Raw genomic sequence first — 25,243 nt, forward strand, 5'->3', positions numbered from 1 at the left:
CTGGGCGGAGGAGCGTGGAAGGGAGAAGAGAGGAAAGTCCACTTTACTTGGAAGGACGGGTTACAAGCTGCCTTGAGATGATGATGCCTGATTTGCCTTGAGAAATGTAGGATGAGTTAAATGGATGAAGAAAGAGGATTCCAGAGAGGGAACGGGCGTGGGGTTGCAAGAGACATGGATGTGCTCTGAGGAATGGCAAGTCGTTCAGGGGGGATACAGCTCAGGGTGGAAAGGGTTGCTTGCCAAGAGAGGAGACTAAGCTCAGAAGCAGGGCTGGCTGGAGGGGTTACAGTCCAGCCGAGAGACATTGGGCTTTATTCTGCAGCTAGAGAGGAGCTATTGATAAATTATCCCGGAGTTCCCATTGTGACTCAGCGGTAGCAAATCCAACGAGCATCTGCGAGGATGCAGGTTCAATCGCTGGCCTTCCTCAGTGGGCTAAAGGATCCGGTGTTGCCCTGAACTGAGGTGTAGGTCGCAGACACCTGCGTTGCTGTGTCCAATCCAACTGCACCTCTGATTGGACCCCTAGCCTGGGAACTTCCATATGCTGCAGGTGCAACCCTAAAAACCAAGACAAATTATCCAATCTATCCTGAGCGAAAGACCACTGATTCCAAGGTAGAAGGTGGATTGCTGGGAGTGTAGATGCGAAAGGAATCAAATTCTTTTGGAAATGCAGTTCCCCGATCCCATCGCCACCACGCCCTTCGCCTTGACAAGCTTCAGTGGTCTCCCTGTGCAGTTACGTTAAATGCCTCCTCCTTCAGGTAACGGTCAAGGGTATTGATTCTCTGCCTTTTTTTTTTTTTTTTTTTTTGTAGCCTTCCCTGCCTCCTTTCCTAGCAGGACTCGGTATGGGACTGCTGGTTCATATACCCCAGACAGCCTCCCTTGTCTCCCTATGAGCAATGTCCTTCCTGGAGCTCTTAAAGCAGCCTCTTGATGCTGTCAGAACACAAAGCCACTTGGCACAGTATCCAAAACTGAGGTGATGGAGTCAGACGGCCTGGGTTTGCGTCCAAGTCACGTCACTGACCAGCTGTATGACCTCAGACAAGTTATCTCACCTTTTTGTGTCTCAGTTTCCTGATCTGAGAAATGGGATAACAATAGTACCTACCTCCCAGGGCTGTTCCCAGAACAATGTGAATTTCTACACATAAATCACTAAGAAAGATGCTGGGAAACTAAGACACTAAGAAAGATGCTGTATCTGCATTATTTTTGTCTTTCTCCCATACTAGGTTTGAACTTTTTCTTTTTTTTTTTTTTTTTCATTTTAGGGCCGCATCTGTGGCATAAGGAAGTTCTTAGGCTACCTCAAATCAGAGCTACAGCTGCCAGCCTACACCACAGCCGCAGCAACTCGGGATCCAAGCCGAGTCTGCAACCTACACCACGGCTCTCAGCAACACCAGCAAGGCCAGGGATCGAACCCACATTCTCCCGGACGCGATGTCAGGTCCTTAATCCACTGAGCCACAACTCGAACTCCAGATTTGAACTTTTTGACCCAAGGTTTTGCCTCTTATCTCAATATCCTTGACATTGATCTAAGCCCCTGGCCCACCGAGAAATGTAAGAAACGTCTATGGAGTTAATGGAGGAAACAAATGAAATGAGCTTGCTTGTAGAGACGTGCTCTGTGCAGCCAACCACTTCGCTGAACTCTCTGCTTTGCCCCTCAGGTGACTGCTACTCATTACTCACCAGGCTGCTTTCCTTTTGCTCCAGAATATTCAGAAAGAAGAAGAGAGTCCGCCATCCTTTCTCTTCTCTCTTCAGCCTCAGTGCCTCTGAATCCTGGCTGCACGGCAGTATCTTTCAGAATGTTGGTTCCCCCCCCAGTGAGGACATCTGGTTGGAGGGGGTCCGGAGGCTGGACACAAGCCTGTGCAATGAAAGTGGTGAGTCTGAATCTCTTTTTCTGTGGTGAAAGATCATTTCCAAAGGGCCAGCAGCAACCATGTGGTTCTGGACCAATCCAGGGACAAGAGTCGTTTTGATACAGAGGGCGAGCCGCATTTTAAATATTCACCTAAAGTCCTCTCCACACTACTTTTATGATCCAGATACATATGTCTCCCAGCCATGCAAAATAGACTAATTTGAATTTATATTTTATGAAGTTGACGATACCTGGAATGTATTTGCACATCTCCAGGCAATCTTTCCTGTTCAGGATATGGATGGAGAAAGGTACTGGAATCAGGGTTCAAGTCCTCTTTGGGGTACATTGTGATAGTTACTTAACAAGATATGTATATATAGTATAATAATATAACACGTACATGTTGCTATTGAAATAATGTTATGGAGTTCCCATCATGGCTCAGGGGGTTAAGGACCCAATGTAGCCTCCGTGAGGATGTGGGTTCAATCACTGGCCTCACTCAATGGGTTAAGGAACCGGCATCAATGCAAACCACGACCTAATTCACAGATGCAGCTCAGATCCAGCATTGCTGTGACTGTGGCATAGGCTCCAGCTGCAGCTCTGATTCCACCCCTAGCTCAGGAACTTTCATATGTTTCAGGTATGGCCCCCAAAAGAAAAAATATATATATATGTCATTATAATAATGAGATACATTGTATCTACCTATTATGTAATATGCGTTATATAAAATTAATGTATAATATGTTGTACCTATATATTATATATGCACATATGTACTCTAATAATTATAAATAATGTATAATGCATACTAAAGTATGTATAGATACATACATACACATATGTATAAACACGGTGATGGGAACTTTAAGCCTATCTTAAAGATTAAATGGGACAAGAATGTCAGGCACAATTCAATGCCTGGTACTCAGTAATTTGTGGTTATAATTATTTTTAAGATTAGAATGGACACAAAGCATATTTATTGGACGCCTATCATCTGCCAGAGACTGTTCTAGGGTTGGGGATAAAAAGGTCAGTACAAACATAACCTTAGTTATGTTTACTGAGGCAGGAGGGGGTGTTCAGCCCTTTGAGAAATAATTGCACACACGAAGAATAGTAATTATGGTGAGTGCCATGACGAAAAGCCATATGATGTAATGAGACTTGACCCACTCAGAGACTCAGGGAAGGCAAGCCTATGGAACGGACATTTGAGCTGAGTTCTAGATCAGGAGATGGGCATTTCTGGGCAAAGGGGAAAAGGGGGAGCCTTCTGGGTTCAAGAGACAAAAAAGGCTAGGGTCTGAGGAGTCTACTGAGTAGGTCTGCTGGTTGAGGAAAGGTTTGGAGCATGCTGAGTTCAAGTTCCTTTGGGATGTCCAAGGGGCAAGTTCGTCTTAGTTAGCAGGGCAGTCTGAGTTGGAGTATACATCCATGAGCCATCTCAGTCTAGCTGGTCACTGAAGCCATGGAGTGATGAGATGGGTCAGGAGAGCATAGCATCAGCAAAGAGAGAGCCTCAAACGAACTTGAAGATGTCAAATGTTGAATACGCAGGATTAGCCTGCAGAAGAACTGGAGAGGAGGCATCCAGAAAGGTGGAAGGAAAACCAGGCGAGTGGCGTGTGATGAAAAACAAGGGAAACGGTGGAGCAAGAGAGAGGAAGCATCAGCAGTGGTGAGTCGCTCCCCAGAGTTAAATAGGATGCGACTGGCATCACTGATCTGGAGGTAATGGAGGCTGGCGTGACGGAGGCAGAAGAGAACTGGGAACAGCGTGAGGAGAGTGTGGGACGTAATGAGATGGACGGAGAGGGTACCGAGGACGCCTCGAGATGCCTCCCAGGAAGGGAAGGAAAGAGACCAGGTCCCTTCCATACAGACCCTCGGCTCTCATCACACCGCTCTGCTCTATTTCTCAATGCACCATGCTCTTTCTCACTTTGGCACCGTAGCTTGTGTTGCTCATGTGCTGGGCTTCATTCATTCATTCATTCATTCACTTGGAAGGTTTTATTGAGGGCCAACTATGCACAAGGTACAATTCTTCACACTGGGACATACCGAGGAACAAAACAGCTGACACCATTTGTTCTCATGGAACTGGCATTCCTATTGAGAAAGGCAATAAGGACAATTGCATTGCATGTTACAAAATGGGAAGGGGGATTCCCAGTGGCTTATTGGTTAAGGCTTTGGTGTTGTCACTGCTGTGGCTTGGGTTCGATCCCTGCTCCAGGAACTTCCGCATGCCTTGGACGTGGCCAAAAAAAGAGTGGGAGCAAAGCATCTGGGGAGAAACAATCCCGGCAAAGGAAATGCAAGTGCAAAAGTTCTGGAGTTCCCGCTGTGGCACAGGGAGTTGAGAACCCACCTGCAGTGGCTGGGTCCGTGGGTGGATGCACGTGGGGAGGGACGGGGACTGCTCTGAGGCCATTTCCATGGCTTTGCTTTCTACTCCAAGTATTCTGGGCAGAGGAATAACATGATTCGCTGTTCATTTTGACGGGGTATCTCTGGCTGCTGTGTTCCGATTAGATGTAAGATAGGCATGGACGGCAGAAACAAGGAAGCCAGTTAAGAGGCCACAAGAGTGATTCAGGTGGGAGAGAATGGCACCTTGAAGGAATAGGACAGCTGAGTGGAGGTGAGAAGGGGGAGGTCTCTGGACATGTTTCAAAGGTGAAGCCCATAGGATTTGCTGACTTGGGCTAAGAGAAAGAGAGCAGTCTAGACTGCTTATTATATCTAAGCACTTAACCTTCTGTCTTGTTTAAATAGATTACTTTGTTTGCATATATTCCCTTGTTTAAATATTCCAAAGCCCCCTAGGAAGTAGATCATATTATCACACTTAGTATAATCACGATGAAATTGAAGTTCAGGGTTAAGTGGTTTGCCCAGGTTCATTTAGTTTATAAATAGCAGAGTTCAAATTCAGCCCAGGTCTGTCTAGTTTGAAACTCCAGCCTTTGCTCTATTGCCAGTAAGTTTTACCCTCCTTTCCAACACCTACCTCACACCCCAGGCCCAAAGGGCAAGCAAGAGCTGGTGTATAATACAATATTCAATCATATGATCATTTAAAGACGTGGTACTTACATGCCTACTATTTGTCTCAACCTGCTTCCTGGGCAGAAAACTCAAATATTTTATGATTGTTGTTAAAACTTTTTCATTTGCGGTCATGATAGATACACGGTACAGAGAGGGCCTTCTCCCAGCTTCGCCCATGGGTAAAACTTACTCAATAGTACATTCTCAAAACCAGGAAGTTAACATGGACACAAGACTACTAAGATCGCACCAGTTTTTTAACAAGCACTTGAACATGAGCGTGTGTATGTGATACCAGATTTGTTTAAAAATAGGATAGGGGCTTGTTAAATGAAGAAACCATTCCTTATATAAACAAACTATTCATTGAATGTATTCTAGTTTCCCACAATAACAAAGATGTATAAAGAGGACAAAGACAAGAACAAGTGGCAGGGACGTGGCAGGCTCTGAATTTAGGTCCTTGAGCCCCCTTCTCCAACCGGCCCGTTCTTGGGGAATTTCGTTGACATCACAGATGGAAGCTATTGGAAGAAACTTCTGCGCCCTGTTGAGGAGTCTAGATTTTATCTAATCCATCAAGGATATTTCAGAAGGCTCTCAAAGAGGGCAGTGGCACAATTAGATATGGATATTCAAAGACGGCTTTTCCAGCAACATGAAATGAAGACTGGGTGGAGGTTCGTAGTGGGACCTCAGAGGCAATCAAAAGCACGCCAAGGACCCCGAGGACAGGGGCTCCGGGAACAGAGGGAAGAGATTGAAGGAATGTTTCTCAAGGTAGAATTGACAGGCTGGTGACAGATTGAATGTCACCTGATGAGAAAGTGGGAGGAACTGAAGCAAATGGATGTGTTGACTTCAGGGCACTGTGTGAAAAGTTAAAAGTTCTGCAAGTCACGCAGTTCTGAAAGACGGTCTGGCCACGTGATGAGGCAGAGGCACTTATGAGCTGAACGGCTCTGAATTTAGGTCCTTGAGCCCCCTTCTCCAACTGGCCCGTTCTTGGGGAAGTTCGTTAACAATTCTGGCCTCCATCTCTCCGCATATAAAATAAGAAAAAGAGCAATGCACAGAACTGTTGTGAGGCCGAAATGCAATCATTCATGAAAACTCCCTATCAGCGTAGAAGCTGGTGTTCTGCTCAATACAAATTAGGTCTAAAAAGGCCAAAAGGAACATGGCTTGGGCTAGGAAAAGAGACGCTGAATTCTATGTCCTATGAGTGAAATTTGAGGAACCTGTGGGAAGTAGAAAGAGAGCCAGGAGGGACTTGGACTTTTGAGAAAAGAGTTCAGGGGCAAGGAAGGCTCTGGATGTAGGTTTTGAAGCCCATATGAGACGTGGTCGAGGTCTTTGGATGAAAGGAGACTAACACGTGGATGCGCAGAAGGAGAGTTAAAGGGATTCAGGAAACTGAACAGAAGCTTCAGTAAAAATTATCCCTAGTAGTAATGAGTGCTGTGGACCAGCGCCATTCCAGCCAATCCGCCCCTTATTGATCGCTTCTCTCCAAAGTTTATGAGGGAGTGTGTGTGTGTGTGTTAAGAACACTTAAGGTAAGATTTACCCTCTTAGCAAAGTTCTAAGTGTAAAGACAGAGCTGTTAACTACAGCCACTGTGCCCTACAGATCTCCAGGGCTCGCCCATTGTGTACAACTGCAAAGTGGACAACTGAAACCACTCCGCATTTCTCCTTTGAGTCTGGCTTCTTTCACACAGGGTTCTGTCCTTCAGGGGCATCCATGCTGATGAAGACGTAGAGGGAGCACTTGTGCGTTGGTGATGGGAATGTAAATTAGTACAGTCAGATGGCCCAGAAACTTAAAAAGAGAGTTACCATGTGATCCAGCAATCCTGCTTCTGGATATATATTCAAAGGAACTGAAATCACGATCTCAAAGAGGTATCAGGACTCCATACTCACTGTAGCATCACTCTCAATAGCAAAGGCAAGGAAACAACCTGAATGGCCACCCACAGATACATGGGCCAAATGGGGTCTATCCACCCAGGGGAGGGCTAGTCAGCCTTATCAAAGAAGGAAATCTGGGAGTTCCTGTCATGGCTCAGTGGTTAACAAATTTGACTAGGAGCCATGAGGCTGCAAGTTTGATCCCTGGCCTCACTCAGGGGGTTAAGGATCCAGCATTGCCGTGAGCTGTGGTGTAGGTTGCAGATGTGGCTCGGATCCGGCGTGGCTGTGGCTGTGGTGTAGGCCAGTGTCTACAGCTCTGATTAGACCCCTAGCCTGGGAACCTCCATATGCCACGGGTGCGGCCCTAGAAAATACAAAAAAGAAGGAAACCTGTCACTTGCAACAACATGGAGAGAGCATTGTTCTTAGCCCCACTTTGCAGAGAGGGAAACTGAGGCAGATAAGATACTTTGCATGGGGCCTCATAGCTAGTAAGCAGCATAGTCTGGACTCCAATGCAAGAATCTTGAGCAGGACAGGCACTTGGGGGGGGGAATTTCTCAGAAAGAGAGGCAGAAGGGCACTCCGCCGTGAAAGAAGCGCATATAAAGAAATTATTATGTGTGTGCAGCTTGACAAAGAGGTCAAGTGTCCTGTAGCCTTAAAGCAGTCCCTGATAAATAGGTCACCTAGGGCATTTTCTATCAGAAACCAACTAGAGGTGAGCCTGCAAACTCCCAGCATTCCTGACAGCCTGGGGACAAACACCCACTGGGAGGTGCCCTTGTTACTTTTTAATTGAGATATAATTCCTATGATAAAATGTACCATTTCAACATGTACAATTCAGTGGTTATTTCAGTCTGTTCACAAGCTAGGTTGTGAAACTGTGACCGCTTTCAAACTCTGGAACATTCTCACGGCCTCAAGGAGAAACATCATACTCATTATTGGTCACGCCCCATTTCCTGTCCCCTCCTTCCACCTGTCCCCTACTTCCTTTCTATTCTGATCTGCCTATTTTGGACTCTCATGACTATTTTTTTTGGGGGGGGGATTAAACCTTATTTATTTTCTTGAACCAGACCACTAGGAAAATACATCACAGCCTTAAAACAGCAAACAGGCTATGCTATCACTTCAAGTAATTATGTTGGAACAAGGTCCTTATCAAAACCTTATCAAAAGTGGGAGTTTCTGCAGTGGTACAGCAGATTAAGGATCCAGCATCGCTGCAGCTCGGATTTGATCCCTGGCGTGGGGACTTCATATACAGCAAGTGCAGCCTTAAAAAAAAAAAAACCCACAGGCGTTCCCATCGTGGCACAGCGGAAACGAATCTGACTAGGAACCATGAAGTTACAGGTTCAATCCCTAGCCTCACTCAGTGGGTTAAGGATCTGGCATTGCTGTGGCTGTGGTGTAGGCCAGCGGCTACAGCTCTCACTGGACCCCTAGCCTGGGAGCCTCCATATGCTATGGGTGTGGCCCTAAAAAGACAGACAAACAAAAAACCCACAAAAACACCCCATGAGGTGACAGAGCCAGAGCAAGAACACTGCTTGTTGCAACAGTCCTGGTTGAAAGTGGTATTTGGTAAGAGGGAGGTGCCCCTCTTTTGCTCTAGAAGAATCACAGTTCTCTCCTGAATTGCTTACTTTTTCTCTCTTGACTCTCATATTAGGAAGAAATTATCTCAACAGAATTTTGTTATTTCAGGGAGCAAAGTAAGCAATACTGGTTTAGGCTTGCATTCCATTCTGTTTTATGGGGAAAAAAAAACAACAGGATTTTTCAAATCCAGTATTTCATAATGCTCTTAATTAAGTAGCCCACGGGCTACTGTTCATTTTTGGATACCAGGATACACACAATCAAAACCCACTTTCCTTTCGAGGGCAGGCTGCAGAAATGGCTTTGCTTCTGCTGACCTGTCTTGCCTTTCGAAGGCTTCCATCCCTTGGTTCTAGGCTTTCTGGAACACACAGGGGCAGGTCTCTTCTCTGTTCTGAAGCAATGTTTTCCCCAAGTGTGGGTGGGACAGCAGACACCTCTAGGACACAGCAGGACTGAACATTAAATCTCACAGTCAGAGAGAAGCCTTGACTCCTCTTCCAACCTTTACAATCCTTCTGATAAAACCAAGGAGAAGGGCTCAGTTTAGAGTCTTGGCAGCTTTTAGACTCTTGAACTCTGGCTACTCTCTCTCTTTTTTTTTTTATTTTTTGGCTGCCCCGAGGCGTGTGCCGTTCCTGGGCTAAGGATCAGATCTGAACCACAACTGCGACCAATTGCAGCTGCAGCAGCAATAGATCCTTTAACCCACTGTGCTGGACTGGATCGAACCTGCATCCTGGCACTGCAGAGACTCCCATTGTGCCATATTGAGGACTTCTTTTTTTTTTTTTTGCTATTTCATGGGCCGCTCTCGCCGCATATGGAGGTTCCCAGGCTAGGGGTAGAATCGGAGCTGTAGCTGCCAGCCTATGCCAGAGCCACAGCAACGCAGGATCCGAGCCGCGTCTGCAACCTACACCACAGCTCACGGCAACGCCGGATCGTTAACCCACTGAGCAAGGGCAGGGACCGAACCCGCAACCTCATGGTTCCTAGTTGGATTCGTTAACCACTGCGCCACGATGGGAACTCCAGGACTTCTTAATGAATTCTTTTAACTAAAGAACAGGCTCCGGGCTTTCTGCTCCGAAAGTACTTAGTGCACATTAAATAAGGTCTCCTTTCCATGGTACCTGCTTTGACATTTACTTTTGCTTTAGACCATTGAAATGACTAATAGTTTCCTTGTAAGAGACTAAAATGAAACAATTTGAAGAAAATAGGAGATGGCTAGGAGTTAAGAAAGAAGGTTCTGGGATATTGGCAAAATCAGGAAAAGGATGCTTGGATGCCCCAAATTTGGGAACCATGGTTCTGAAGGCAGAGTTTCCTATATGTGGAAATTAACCACTAGTTTTCCCATAGTCGCCTCTTCGAAATATGTCCAAACGATCTGAAAGCAATTGGACCACAGCAGTGCTGCACGTGCATGAGGTATCTTGTTAAGAGTCTCATGGTTTCCAGATATCCTCTAAATATAACGAATCAAACCACCTTTCCCCCAAATCACTAATTAGTCATCCTGCATGTGCACAGGACTTTGAAAACTCTCATCTCTGCTGTCAATTGTAATCAAATCTGCCCCAGACTTCTTGTTTACCGGATTTACCCAAAGCCCCGAGACTTTTATCAACCATTCATTTTTCTCTGGAAACGTCGCCTGGTTAGAAGACCCAAGAAGAATGCCAAATTTAGCTGTTTTCTCTCTGGGCACTGGATGCAATCAAAACTTACTTCCTTTGGTTTTCTTTTGCTTCCTTCTTCAGGCTAAAAACGGGTTTCTTTGTTTGTTGTTATTGCTGCCTATTTTGTTTATCCTTAGCTCACCCCTTCCACAGCTGTGTTGAGACACCTTTCCTCATTAGTTGCAATTCATTCGGTAGCCATGGTGATGGGTGACTGACTCCCCAGATCCAGTACTGCAATCTGGGATGCTTCCTCAGAGCCCCGTGAGTCATATTGAGAGAGGATACAGGAGTCACACAAGGAGGACCAATGGGGACTTCCCACTCTGTTTCTGCCAGTCCCAAGAAAGAAAGATGATATGACCTCAGACAAGCCTCCCCAGCCTGAGGTCTGTGGTTTTCTCTAGATCTAGAGTTTCTCCCATAAATATCCTTGATGGCAACATCCCTATGTGGCTTTGCGTTTCCCTCTATAGCAAACGATCGTGCCCACTTTACATGCAAGGATATGGAAATGTGCTTGGAAGACATGGCTTCATCCTTTTCAAACAGACATCAATTGCACTGAATTTAAATAAACCAGGAGAAACAGAACAAAATTAATATATTCAAACATAGTATCAAAGAACAATTTACGGCAATGTTTTCTGCATTATTAGCCTTTCCTTTGCTATTAAGGTTAGAGAAAAAAAAATGTTTGTTGGGGAAAAGTGTGAATTGGGGGCAAACTTTTCAGAGATGGCAATTCCCTGATTATTATTATTTTATTATTGCTGTGCCTGTGGCAGGTAGAAGTTCTTGGGTCAGGGATTGAATCTGAACTACAAAGCCACTCAAGGCCCAGCAGTGATAACGCTGGATCCTTAACCTGCTGCGCCACCAGGGAATTCCTCCTTGATCATTTATTAATGCTTTTTATGGTTTCTCTTTGTAATATCCTCGCTTCTTTGAATTAGAAAACTCTGTGTAATGTTTCCAGTATTCAACAGGAGGGACATTTTAGATATTATTTAAATATCAGTGGCAGAGTGTACGTTCAACAGAGCAGCCTTGGGCAACAGCACAGGACTGTTTTTACTCTTGTCCCAGCCTCATTTCGTCTCCCCAGATCTTAGCTAAGTGCCATTCGTGAAGACATAATCAGCCACACAAGCTTCCCCCAGTTTCTCCTCACATCCATGTTAACCTGACCACACAGCTTCCTCTTTTTCCTTGATTTCTTTACTTTTTTTTCTTTTTTTTTTTTTCTTTTTTTTTTTTTTTAGAGCCATGGCATATGGAAGTTCCCAGGCTAGGGGTCGAATTAGAGCTGCAGCTGCCAGCCTGCAGATGCCGGCCTACACCACAGGCACAGCCACAGCCACAGCAACGCAGGATCCAAGCCTTGTCTGTGACCTACACCGCAGCTCAAAGCAATGCTGGATCCTTAACCCACTGAACGAGGCCAGGGATCGAACTTGCATCTTCATGGATCCTACTGCTGAGCCACGACGGGAACTCCTCCCCTCTTTTATTTAAACAGTTTTATTGGGGGATGATGGATAGAAGCAGATGTACTTGTTTAATGCGTACAATTTGACAAGTTTAGAAATATGCACCCCTCCCTCCATGAAGCCATCACCACAGTCAAGGCAGCAAACACCTAACACCTCCCAGTGTTTCCTTGTGTCCTTCGTGGGGTTTACTGGGGTTTTGTAGGGGAGGGAAGGGGAGTGGGTGAGTTTTTTGTAGTAAGAACAAAAAGTGAGACCTACCCTTTCATCGCATTTTGAAGTGCTAAAATCCTGCATCAATAACTGCAGCCTCTAAGATGGGCAGACCTCTGGAACTTATTCATCCAATATCACCGAAATCTTGTGCCCCTTGAACAACCCCCCATGTCCCCCTAACCATCAAGCCCCTGGCAACTGCCATTTTATTCTCTGCTTCTCTGATTTTGACTATCGTAGGTGCCTCATGTCCAAGTGGAATCATGCGAGGTTTGGGGTTTTTCTTTTTTGGTTGCCCTGCAGCATATGGGGCTCCTGGGCCAGGGATCCATTCCCGGACCAGGGATCAGATCCAAACCACAGTTGCAACCTATGCTACAGCTTCAGCAACTTGGGTTCCTTAACCTACTGTGCTGGGCTGGGGATCGAACCTCTGTTCCAGAGCTCCAGAGGTGTCGCCAATCCCATTGAGCCATAGCAGGAACTCTAGTATTTGTCTTTCTTTGACTGGCTTATTTCACTTAGCATAATGTCCACCCGGTTCATCCACGGTGTTGCCAATGGCGAGGTTTTCTTGATTCATTCACCTGTTGCTGAATACTTGGGTGGTTTCTGTATCTCGGCCACTGTGAACAGTGCTGCAATGAACAAGGTCCAGGACCTGCGCTGCACCACGGTCATTTCCTGGATATTCTGCATGTTTGTACAGGTTCCCTTTTCTATGGCAACCAGCAGGGACGCTTCTGCAGACTGCTTTGTCAAGAGGCTGCGAGGCGTGGGTGGGTTAGTGGGAGGGCATCTGCAGGGTTGGCAGGAATTCCCGGGTCTAAAAGCACCAGCATCTTGGCTCAGTATCCAGGACTGTCCTGTGCCTCATAGGATGTTTAACATCCCTGGGCTCGATTCACTTAGGAGCTAGCAGCACCCCTTCCCTTCTCCCCTGCTCAGGTTGCGATGACCAAAAAACATCTGCAGACATTGTTAAATATGCCCTGGGGAGAGAAATTACCTCCAGTTAAGAAGCACTGTTGGAATACCCTGGTAGCCTAGTGGTTAAGGATGTGGCGCTGTCACTGCTGTGGCATGGGTTCGATCCCTGGTTTGGGACTTTTGCATGCCAAGGGCATGGCTGGAAAAAAAAAAAAAAAAAAGCGCTGTTCCAGGATGACCCCAAGTGTCTCTTGGAGTTCCACAGTCACTCCCAGCTCCTGGAACAGGGCCGGACATGTCTCCCATCTCTCAGCGCAGAGTGAGCCTTTCAACACACAAAGCATCTCATGTTACACCCGTGCTCCAATATGCCCACAGGATGAACCTCAGCTCCTGAGTGAGTGCTGAGTTGGACCATGAGGTGCTGCATGGTTTGACCCCCGCTGAGGGGTCCCGCCAGAACCAGCTTCCAGGACCCCCGGCTCACAGGCTCCTGCCTGGCCGCATAGGAGAACACGCACTTCTGGGAACTCTTCAGGCACTCTCCCGGGCTGATGTCTTTCCTCCTCCTCCTGCTCCCCCCTCCCCCCATTTCCCCTCCCCCTCCTCTGTCCCCCTCCCCCTCCCCCTCCTGTCTGTCTCTGCCTGGCCTCGTCCTGCTGTCTCTCTGGAAGAACGCCTCCTCCGTGTTTCCGCTTAAGCACTCAGACATTCCCTTCCAGGCTCCATCTGGATACCTTCTGCTAGGCTTCCGCGGAGCGATGACCTTGTTGCTTCCTAACTGTGGGCTTGTGGGCCTGCCCCCCTCCAACCATGAGCAGGACTCAGCAGCATCTACCTTGACTTCCTCCTCCCAGGCCCTGGAGCCCTGCACCACGGGCAGTTATACAGTGACTCTGCTTTGAACGCATCAGTGGGTGCACCTGCCCCACGGCAGTGAGGGCTTCTGCCTCCTCCTCAACCCTGGCTCCCCTTCCTGATGGCCTCTGGCTTGGCATCTTCTCCGGGGTTGTCACCTGTGGCTGCCTCAGTCTCTCCTTTCCGCCCTTATCTTCCCCTAGTCATTTCATGCTCTAGATAGCCCCGGAAACTATAGGTTGGGAAAAATCTTTCTGCTAGTCCTCGTCCAGTTCCAATTCCTCGTCCTTCTTAAAACTATCGCTATGATCATTAGAGTCATCGAACACACACGCACGCGCGCTCGCAGGCTCGTAAACGCATGCACACTGATCCCTTTTGCTTTTCCAGGAGGTGACTTTGATAGTTCTCTGACTGATGACTGGGAGTCAGAGAAGCCAAATGCAGAGTCTGTGACAACCTCTTCCAGCCACCGCACAGCTCAGACTCCCAAGGAAAACCTCCACCATCCGTCTCCTCCGTCCCAGCTGACGGCTTCCGAACATTTCCAGGAAAACGTTTGGGATCGTTCAAGTGAGTTTTTTGTTTTTGTTTTAATCTTTGCCATACCCCAATAATTCTTCCTTTCCGGGCCTAAGAGTGACTTAGGGATGACGGAGGTGCCCCTATAGGGGTGGGTATCAGTCCGCGCCGGTGTGACGCATGCGCAGAGGGGGTGTCTGATTGGAAGGCACCAGAAAGGCTGCGTTTGCAGTTTTACTTATTTTTTAAAAACCTTGAAGACATTTGGCAAAATGTCAAGCTTGACTAAAGCTGAGTGGTGCATACACAAGCGTCTGTTATTATCTTCGTCATATTTAGCTGTGCATTTGACATATTCTATACGAAGATAGAAGAACATCCTTTAATGCGATGCTGCAGGCAAGGAAAGTCAAAGGATAGAAAGGTATCAGTATCTCCCATCAATAGTAAATCTGAGAGGCATCCAGCAAGCATCCCCTTTCATCTCTAGCTGGCTAACATCAGATTAATCGTGTTTGCACCCAGTGTTGCAACAAGGCTCTGTTGTCAGCGGGCCAAGTTTCAAAGCCCAGCTCCCGCTTGTTACCTGGAACCAGAAGCAGTTTACCCAACTCGCCAAAACTTCACATTTTCTTCTGTCAATGGAGCTAATCCCCCTTCCTCCCTTGTCCATGACTAAAGTAATCCATGCGAAGCACTTAGCAACATGTGTCCTGTATATGAGCACTCCAAAAATGCGATGTGATGATTACATAAGATCGGGTTAAATGGAAAAATGATACCTTCTCTTTATTTTTCTTCTCCAAATCTTGAATATTTATGTCTCTGACCACTTCTACTCCCAAAGACTGCTTTGTGTTGTTCCCAGTACAGCTACTAGATTAAGTCTTAAAGCTTTTTGTTGTTGTTGTTCCCTCTCCAGACGGTGGGATGCCAGAGCAAGCGGTGTTTATTGTTTTAGACAGTTTACAGGGGATCAGCGCCAACTAAGGCTCCATAGCCACCTCCTCCAGGGAGTCCACTCTGTTTTCTAAGGCAAAGGTGTTAAGTGACCCCTTTTCGTGTTCCTCCCCCTCTCTGGACTCCCCTCTCTCAGGCCCATTTCCTATACTGCCCCTGCAGATTTAGTTTTATATCTCACCTATCAGACGTGAGCTCCTCCAGGATGGGTGCCATGTCTTAGGCATCCGTAGATTCCAAATTTCTCATGTAGAAAATGCCCCTGGCTTAGAGCAGGGGCTCCATGACTCCAATGGCTCCGTTTTATAGATAAGAATACTCATGCTTGGGAGCTCCTGCTATGACCCAGTGGCACTGGCAGCCTCTTGGGAGTGCTGGGACTTGGGTTGGGTCCACAGCCCAGCACAGTGGGTTAAAGATCCAGTGTTGCTGCAACTTTGGCTTAGGTGGAGACTGCAGCTTGGATTTGATCCCTGGCCCAGGAGTTCTCTATGCCATGGGGCAGAAAAAAAATAATACTCAAGTTTGGACAGGTCAAGGAAGCTTTTGTACATATTTTTTGCTCTATCTGGAAAGTTTCCCACCAGCTCTACCTGGAAGACCCCCTGATCTTTCTTCAAGGTCTGGTTCAGGCCAGACCACCTCTGTGGGGCCTTCTCTGTCCCCTGCTGGATGGTGGAGGTAGCAGTTGGCTTCCCCAAGACACCCCAGCCCCTAGCACCACCGTGTCCCTCTCTATTGGCGCCATCTTCCTTTGCTTCAGTTGGCTGTGAAGCCCTGAGTGGACAAGGTCTGTGCTTGATTCTGTTTTATCTCCTTCACACATAGATGTTGCGTGGACAGACTGTTGCAGGTGATGGTCCCCATGCTTAGGATATAGGCTGCACAGCCTCATCTTTATCCCTCAGGGCTTTTTGTGTTCCAGTGGAAGGAAACCCAACTCAAAACGGATTAATCAGTCATTGAACATGTTGGTTCATATTCATAAAAATTCCAGGCAAAGATCTCCGGTTTCTATCAGTCTCTACAAGTCTCTTCTCTTCTGTGTCATCTTTAAGCTTTAAAAGTCTGTTACTCTGTGGTAGTTCCTTTTGGCTCTGTGCCTATAGCTTCCCCTGTTCAAGTCCAACAGAGAGAGATTACAGGCTTCTCGAGGTGTGACAAGGAGGCCAGTTTCCTTGGTTCTGGAAGGGTCCCATTTACATGACAAAACCAATCCCTTTGTCAATAAGTATGTGACGTTCTAAATGGATAGGAGTGGATCAAAGGCTGGGAGGGAAATCGGTCTGTCCGTGGGGACCATGTACTAGGATAACAGGAGGAAAATATGTCAGCAAAGAATACCAAGTAGATGCTGGCTATTTGAAATAGTGGGGAAATATAGAGAAATACAACAGCAATTTTAAGTCAGTGTGGAAAGATTCTTGGTGGAGATATGCAGTAGGTAAATTGGGAGTAAAAAGAGGGAGCAGCCAAGGTCAAGGGGACATTGAGGGCATCAAGGGAGGCTTCCTGAAGGAGGTTCCACGAGAGCTAAGCCAACATAAATGTTAGACATTCCCTTGGGGTGTAACAAGTTAAGGATCTGATATTGTCGCTGCAGCACTCAGGTTGCTGCTGTGGCACAAGTTTAACCCCTAACCTGGGAACTTCCACATGTCGGGCGGGTGTGGCAAAAAATAAAAAATAAAAAAAATAAAATTAAATGCTAAGTGAACAGCTACTGAGGGAATGAACCAATAAGCACCGTGTCCATAATCATACAGTGCATATCTTTGTAGAACTTGAATTTACACCCAGTCGTTCTTCAGGATTCAAGTCTAGTGATCTTTGCAGTTTGTCAAGCTAGACTTGTTTCTGGGAGAAAATGTGTTCCAAACTCCAGATGCAATCAGAGGAGGCTAAGAATAGAAACGCACTTTAGCAGGATGGTTGAGTGTTCGATTGAACCCACAATACCTTATTGAAATCACAGGATACATGAGCTACTGTACATTTGCTGTGACATCATTTACAACTGCTATATTTTGCATTGCCAATCTCCAGTGTTCCGCCCCCATTATGGTCTAAGTAGGTTTCTGCTGGCTGACTCAATCTCCATTCATAGCAAAAATAGCAAAAATAAATATATTCACAGCACAAAGTCATTCCAAGTTTTAAACAACTGTTGCAAAACCAAGCTTTTGAAGCATTTGGCAAAAATTAAGCTAAGGTCTGTTCTATTTTCCTTTAGATCTTTATGTGGTAATCCTTAAACCAGTTCTGATTTCTTGTAGGTGATTAGAATAATACTCAGCGTCACAATTGGTTTAACTCCGTTGTGTTGGTAACTGCTGGAGGATTTGCCACCATTTCCACCGTGGCTTGAGAGCAATTATTTTGCAATAGAACTATGTTATGACAGCAAAGAGTTTTGCAAGATCAAATAGTTCAGAATATTTATTTTCTTTTTTTGCCCTTTAGGGATTCCCAGTATGCCAAGTTGAAGTTCTCTTTCCCGGCCCCAGGGAAAACATGATATTCTGGCTAGGCTCGATGTGGTTTCTAAATCTTAGCTCTGGCACCTCATAGCTGGGTGACCTTGGACAAATTTCGTCATTTGAAATTTGGTCTTCTCATTTGCAGAACTGTAATAATGGTTCCTGTCTCACAGTTTTGTTGTTTTGATTAAACGAACTGATGTATGAAAGTTCTTTATAAATTACCAGGCACTTGGAGTTCCCGTCGTGGCGCAGTGGTTAACGAATCCGACTAGGAACCATGAGGTTGCGGGTTCGGTCCCTGCCCTTGCTCAGTGGGTTAACGATCTGGCGTTGCCGTGAGCTGTGGTGTAGGTTGCAGACGCGGCTCGGATCCCGCGTTGCTGTGGCTCTGGCGTAGGCCGGTGGCTGCAGCTCCGATTCGACCCCTAGCCTGGGAACCTCCATATGCCGCGGGAGCGGCCCAAGAAATAACAACAACAACAACAACAACAAAAGAAAAAAAAATAATAATAATAATAAATTACCAGGCACTGTACAAATTTTAGACATTAGAATTATTATCACCCTCAACACAGATTTCTGACATTAGCATAAATTCTAGAAAGCCTTTCTGCAGCATTAAAGGGCAATCCCCAAACTATGTAGCATCAGTGTTTATTTTTTAGTGATTAAAAAATGACCATTTTATAATTTCCTAATGAATGGTCTTGAATAACATTTGTTCATTTTATCTTGTTACGTATGACAAATTGCTTGAGCTGGCATATATTTGAAAACCATTTTTTTTTGGTGTATCAAAAAAAAAAAAGTTTTAGTGTGATTTTGTTGTTCCAAGATGATTTAATCAGCAATGATTTCTAATTCGCTTATTTTCGTTTTTCCTATTAGAAGCCAGTTTGTTACCAGAAGTCTCGTTTCAAGCGATTCTGCTCATTGCATGCTTCATCATTTCTGCCTGCGCAAGGTAATTCGGATTTTATGTTCATGCAGTGGTGTTTCATAATTAACAAAGCTGTAATTGATTGATGGTTTCCTTGCCTTATTCCACAAAGCACTTTAGTAGCCCTGTGGTTAAGATTTGTTCATTCGTCCATTGACCCCTTATCTATCACTTCCCTCTTCCTGTTATCTCACAAAACATCCAAAGGCAGCGAATCTTGTTGGAAATTGGATTTTACTATGTATCAACCTTTGTTTAAATCCTCATTGGATAGAGTTCCCATTGTGGCTCAGCAGTAAATGAACCTGAGTAGTATCCATGAGGACATGGGTTCCATCCCTGGCCCTGCTCAGTGGGTTAAGGATCCGGTGTTGCCATGAGCTGTGGGGTGGGTCGCAGACACAGCTCGGATCCTGTGTTGCTGTGGCTGTGGTGTAGGCCAGCAGCTGTAGCTTCGATTTGACCCCTAGATGGGACTCCATCTTCTCAAGCTTAAGGGGTTCTGGAAATATTCTGTTTCTGGATTTGGGGTGATTACAGGAGTTTACATAAAAAACAAACAAAACCCTAAGATGTATGCTCTGTATGCTTTAGCGTGCATTTGAGAGAACTCAGTTTAGAAAGTTTTTTAAATGTCTATAAGGAGATGTCTGAAAGGATATTTTTTAGCTTTTAGTAATGGCTGCTTCAGGGTGGTGAAATTTTTTATGACATTTTTCTTTTGCGTTTATATTTATTGGTAATCTCCTTTGATGATACGTATTTTGAGTACAAAAACAATACAGATACTATTTTTTAAAAAGAAGAAAAAAAATCATCCATCAGATTGACAACAGCCCCAAAGTTTTACACACTCTTGTTAAGGTTGTGAAGCACTAAGCAGCCAAATCCTCTCCTTTTTTTTCCCTTCCTAGAAGTTTTATACTATTGTTTATATTTCCGTCTGTGACTCATTTTGAGTTATATGTTAAGATGTGATATCTCTGAGGAGGTTCCTTCTTCTGCATGTGTCTACATAAGTGTTTCAACACCATTTGTTGAAAGACTCTGCTGTTAAAAATCACCTAACTTGGAGTTCCCATCGTGGCTTAGCGGTTAATGAACCTGACTGGCATCCATGAGGACGCGGGTTTGATCCCTGTCTTCACTCAGTGGGTTAAGGATCCAGTGTTGCCATGAGCTGTGGTGTAGGTCGCAGATGTGGCTCGGATCCCTCATTGCTGTGGCTGTGGTGTAGGCCTGCGGCTACAGCTCCAATTCAGCCACTAGGCTGGGAACCTCCATATGCTGCATGTGCAAAAAGACAAAAAGACAAAAAAGACACACACACACACAAAAAAAAAAACCATGTAACTTGTGTTTGCATGGGTCTATCTCTGGACTTTCTGTTCCCTTCCATTGATCTCTATTTCTAACCTTCTGCCAACACAACACTATCTCTATTACTGAGGTTCTATAGTAAATCCTAAAATCCCATACTATAGACATAGTAAGTCTAAAAGCTCCAAAGAGCTCTAAAAGAGCATCTCGATTGTTGGAATTGCACAATGACTTTGCTAAACCTGAGCGATCCTGTTGTTTCAGATGGTTTCTGGGAGGAATAATAGCCAGCGTCTTCACGTGCTCCTTGGTGATAACTACCGCTTGTAAGTGACTGTTCCCCAAATTACTGCTCCGATTCCTGTATTTCATTCCTGTTTGGGGCACTTAAAAACGTTTTCTCTTTCTCCTCCAAGATGTGGTCAAGTCTTCATTTCTCAGCCTCGCCCACTATTTCAAAGCCACCGCCTGGACTTGGTAAGTGTCGCCTGTGTTATCATCGTTGGTACAAAGATGACCGCAGTCTGGTAGCCGAGGATACTTTCTGCTGAGTCACAGATGACAATGGCTACATACAGTACAGGTCCTGATGGTTTGTCCTGAAGAATATTTTCTGCTACCATGAAGAGCTAATAGTAGTATCCGTCTGTCTCCTAAATTCTTACACCAAAATAGGTAGAATTAATTTTAAGGCAGCGAGACCTAGGAGATCATATGAATTTTAAATGTTTTACATCTTTTTCAGGGGCTTTTATGGATTCATAGCACTGTACTTTGTAAATACCTCCGCTTAAGAGGCCTTTATCTTAAGAGTTTTCCAAAGAGCTGGCAAACTGCCTGTGAAATGATCTCAGTTATAAACTATGATTTCTCCACCATCTCTCATCCACTTAACAGTCTCTCCCATGCTAACTGCCATCGCTCAGCGTATTTCAAAGGGTGGCGGGGGTCTGGGTGCGATGCCCACAGAATCTCAAACAGCCTGCCAAGCGCCATCCCTCTGCGAGATGGATTGTGTTAATTACCCACACTTCGGTGTGGCTGCCAGAGGCCACCCTCCCCAGCTCGGAGGCTGGGGTCTGTAATTCACATTAGCTTGCTGCCCTTCGCGCTCGACACTCTGTGGCCCTACTTATGAAATTTTTGTGTTAATTCGGAAATCACAACGGGGCTTTAGTGAAGATTTATTTTGTTTTGGACCCCGGCCAGTATTGATTTACTGACACGATGAGTGATGTTTCCCTTCATTTCCCGGCATTCCAGTTTCTAGGGGAGGGCGTTGGTGCAGCGAAGTTTTATTTAACCCGAGAGTTAGGAACTTGGGTCCTGAGGTCACCTGAGAAATCTTTAGTCTTTAGCCCTTGTAAATGAATGACATTTGTTTCAAACGCTGCTAAGATGCTCACTTTTCTCCCTGCAGCTACAGGGCTGTGCACAGGCCAACCTCACAGGAGGTTAACTGCAAGTTTTCTTGTGTGCTCAGCTTTTGGGGCTGAAGTGTTACACTGGTCAGGACTGGACTAACCCATAGTGTCTGAACCAAAGAGTTTCTACCCGAGAGCCACTTTCCTAACCCAGCTTTCACGAGTGTCAGATGGCGTGAACTGTATACATCTATTTTCTTTGGGTTTTAAGAGGAACATGTATGATTCATCACAAAGCAAGTAATCATTTGGTGGGAAGCTCTGTGATGAGGGCAGCGTTTCCTCAAAGTCTGGCATGAGGGGATCTGCTCTAGAATCAACTGGGGAGCTTATTGGAAAAGGAGATGTATGGATCCCGATTCCAGAACTTCAGAATCCAAGTTTCCAAGGAAGTCTTTATTTTTAACAACCTCTCCAGGTCATCGTTTGCACATTACCTAGGAAAGCCTTGGAAAGATGGTTTGTAAAACCTTTATCTCTTGATTTCTAAAGTGGCATTGCTTAACTTACTAAATCCTTTTTTTTCTCCTGTGGCCACCCCAAGGCATATGGAGTTCCAGACCAGGGATCAGATCCAAGCCACAGCTGCAACCTACGATGCAGCTGTGGCAATTCCGGATCCTTAACCCATTGTGCTGGGTGGGAGAATCGAACTTGTGTCCCAGTGCTCCAGAGATGCCTGTACATCCTATTGCAGTGCCGTGGGAACTCCTACCCTTCTAAATCTTTTTTTTTTTGTCTTTTTAGGGCCACACCCGCAGCATATGGAAGTTCCTAGGCTAGGGGTCAAATCAGAGCTGCCACTGCCAGCCTATGCCAAAGCCACAGCAATGCCAGATCCAAGGCAGGTCTGCGACCTATACCACAGCTCACACAACACAGAATCTTTAACCCACTCAGCAAGGGCAGTGATTGAATCCGAGTTCTCATGCATACTAGTTGGATCCATTACCACTGAGCCACAGCGGGAACTCCCCTAACCTCCTAGATTTTGATTGAGAATTTGTGATGTGTTCTGTGTTTGTCCAGGTCCCCTCTGCAGATGTTTATGGAATCCCTGCCAAGGGTCAGATGCTGTCATTAAGTGCCAGGGTGACAATGCCAAGGCCGAGAGATTTCAGAGTCTAGTTAGAGGGTCATAGAAAGTGCAAGGAGAAGTTGCACTTGAACATGGTCCTTGCAGGGGTAGAGTGAGCACAGAGGCTATGGGAACAGCAGGAGCGAGGTTTCCCCAGACTAGGAGGGGTGAGGAGGATGGTCTGGGAAGGCACGCTGCATAAGCCAGGCTCTGACCTGCAGGGGTTGTGTCCCCCGTTGCTTTAAGGGCACCTGCCGCTGTTCTGACCAGGATGTTTTCATCCTTAGCACTCTCATCTACAGCCTCATTTATGGGATAAGATTTCTTCCTTGATTACTTGTGTACATACTTAGACTTGTTTTCCTCTCGTTCCCTCTCCATGTTTTCCTGTTTCCTGCCCACCCAGCAGCATACACACAACACACACACACTCTTGCATTCCAGACCTGTGAAAACAAGGACTGTTGACTTCAATTCTGTATCCAATGCCTCGAAGATAGTAGGTACTCTAAATATGCATTGATTGAATTGAATGCATTTGCTGAATCGTTTCTTTAAGTACCTCCTTTAGAGCCAAGAGCTCTGCGCCTGCGCAGTAAAGATTGTGCAGCCGTCTTCCTCGCGTATATACATACCCAGACAGCAATAAGCCAGAGACACGGTTATTAACATCAAGAGTCAAGAATGACTCATAAGTCTCCTCCAACAATCAAGGATGAGAATCTAAGGAAGTGGAAGCCAAGCACTGAATTTAATTCAACAGATATTATGGAGCAGTGCCCCCCCAACACCTGTTCTGCTCAGCATATACTTAGATAAGATGCCTGCTCTGTAGCACTTTATACTTCTCAAGTCACATCCCTTTTCATACCATAATGCACATCTTTTTTTTTTTTAATGGCTGCACCCATGGCATAAGGACCTGATATAGTGTCCATGAGAATGGCTTTGCTCAGTGGGTTAAAGATCCAGCATTATCACAAGCTGTGACTTAGGTGCAGCTAGAGGAAGAAGAAGAAGAGGAAAAAAAAGACCAATATAAAGTGATAGTTAACTAAGTACCAAGCTGGGAGTAGGGGCCAACACCTCTGTAGCCTGTCAGAGGAAAGGGGGAGCAATGAGAACCAGGGGGAAGAAAAAAGTTGGGGGGCTCCACTTTCCTAGTTTGGATCATTCAAGCTAGTTGTGTTTGTGTGTGTGTGTATGTGTGAGTATGTGTTTGTGTGTGTGTGTGTGTGTGTGCATATGCTCATGCAGTAATTCAAGTAGATACTGCATTCCCCATGTATGTGGATGGATTATGCATTTCTTTTTTCCTTTCTCTGGACCAGGTTTGCCAAATTTTGACAACCATTCAGGAGTGCCTCTGATGAATGTCTTCAATCTGAATGTCCAGAAATTGATACGTAGTCTGCGGGGAATCAATTGTTTTTCTGGAAGGGAGTGAACAAGTGGGTAACTGAGAAAAAAAAATAATTTAGTTATGTGTTTTTTTTAACCTCACTTTTTCCTTCACACGAAAATAATAATAATTTGACTTTCCTTTGCAAAATGCTAGCCGTTGAAGAAGAAAGGCCTGGGAAATGTGACAGAGGTGAACCACCTAGATGAGTGTCCTCTGATTATACCTTAAGGCAGTGGTTCTCAAACATTAATTTTCATTAGCGAATTCCATATGGAGTTTATAATAATACAGATTCCTGGGCCCGCCTGCCTGTACTTACCCCTTGCTGAACTGCTGTAATGGAACAAACAAAGGGAATTTACACAATCAACACCAACTTGAAAGTAAATAAATACGGTTTCTACATACAATATAACGTAGAAAAAGTTTGCTTTTCTTCCCCAGGCGTGGCTTATAGGAGGTGATGACAGTAGATGGTGGTTGATGGAAAATGGGCAGGAAAGATCCACTTTTTAGAAAGTACATTCTTCTTTTGAGCCTGGTTCTTTACCAAGCTTTCAGCCACTGTGGGACTTATGATTACCTTTCACTCAAGTTGCACTTCAAATAAAGGTATAACAGAGAAAAAAATTCCTTAAGGACAAAATAAAGGCAGAGTACCATAGCGCTTTGGAATGCATAAAAATGATACAGTTGCCCTGAGGAGTATAGAAGATGCTTCCTCTCTGTTTCTCTTGCTTGGTATATGTTCTCAAAGCAAATGTGGCCTGCCATTGAAATGTCTTCTCTGTGATATTCTCTGGCTAGGAACTTGTGTAGAGAAAATTGTCTTTGCTTAAAACAGTAATGTCAAAATATCACCTTTCATATCAATTATCTTCAGTGCATTTTTGGTTGAAAAAGTATTATACTAATAAATGAATGGAGTCATCAATGACTGGCTTTGGTCAAATACTAGTCTCCATGTTGCTGGGAAGATAATTTTTGGATGTGATTAATATCAAAATCAGGTGACTTCAAGTAAAGCAGATCACCCTCCGAAATGTGGGTGGGCCTCGTCCAAGCAGTTGAAGGTCTTAAGAGAAAAGAATACTGTTTCCAGAATTCCCGTCGTGAGTCAGTGGTTACTGAATCTTACTCGAATCCAAAAGGACACAGGTTCAATCCTTGGCCTCGCTCAATGGGTTAAGGATCTGGCGTTGCCATGAGATGTGGTATAGGTCACAGATGTGGCTCGGATCTGGCGTTGCTGTTGCTATTGCTGTGGCATAGGCCAGTGGCTACAGCTCCGAATGGAACCCTAGCCTGGGAACTTCCATATGCCGCGGGTGCAGCCCTAAAGAAAAAAAAAAAAAAAAGAATACCGGAAGAGAAAGGTATTTGTCTGCAACAGACAAATTCTGCCTGAGTTTCCAGCCTGCAAACTCAAG

At 45.3% G+C, this 25,243-nt stretch overlaps 1 protein-coding gene across 4 annotated transcripts in view; it reads left to right on the forward strand.

Moving 5' to 3' along the window:
* Positions 1-24,747, forward strand: part of TMEM71 (transmembrane protein 71) — a 39,889-nt gene extending 15,142 nt beyond the window's left edge. For all 4 annotated transcript variants that reach the window (XM_085021633.1, XM_085021635.1, XM_021088895.2 and 1 more), the window contains 6 exons: positions 1,738-1,910; positions 14,072-14,254; positions 18,535-18,610; positions 20,171-20,232; positions 20,323-20,383; positions 23,740-24,747. In XM_085021633.1, the coding sequence (XP_084877759.1) occupies positions 1,738-1,910; positions 14,072-14,254; positions 18,535-18,610; positions 20,171-20,232; positions 20,323-20,383; positions 23,740-23,755 (571 nt within the window). In that variant the 3' untranslated portion in view covers positions 23,756-24,747. The remainder of the gene's footprint in view (positions 1-1,737; positions 1,911-14,071; positions 14,255-18,534; positions 18,611-20,170; positions 20,233-20,322; positions 20,384-23,739) is intronic.
* Positions 24,748-25,243: the final 496 nt, after the last annotated feature.

This window comes from Sus scrofa, chromosome 4 (genome assembly GCF_054392235.1).
Source record: "Sus scrofa isolate SSC_HxYL_T2T_F1_AM1 chromosome 4, Sscrofa_HxYL_maternal_Yorkshire_Landrace_v2.0, whole genome shotgun sequence".
NCBI lineage: Eukaryota > Metazoa > Chordata > Mammalia > Artiodactyla > Suidae > Sus > Sus scrofa.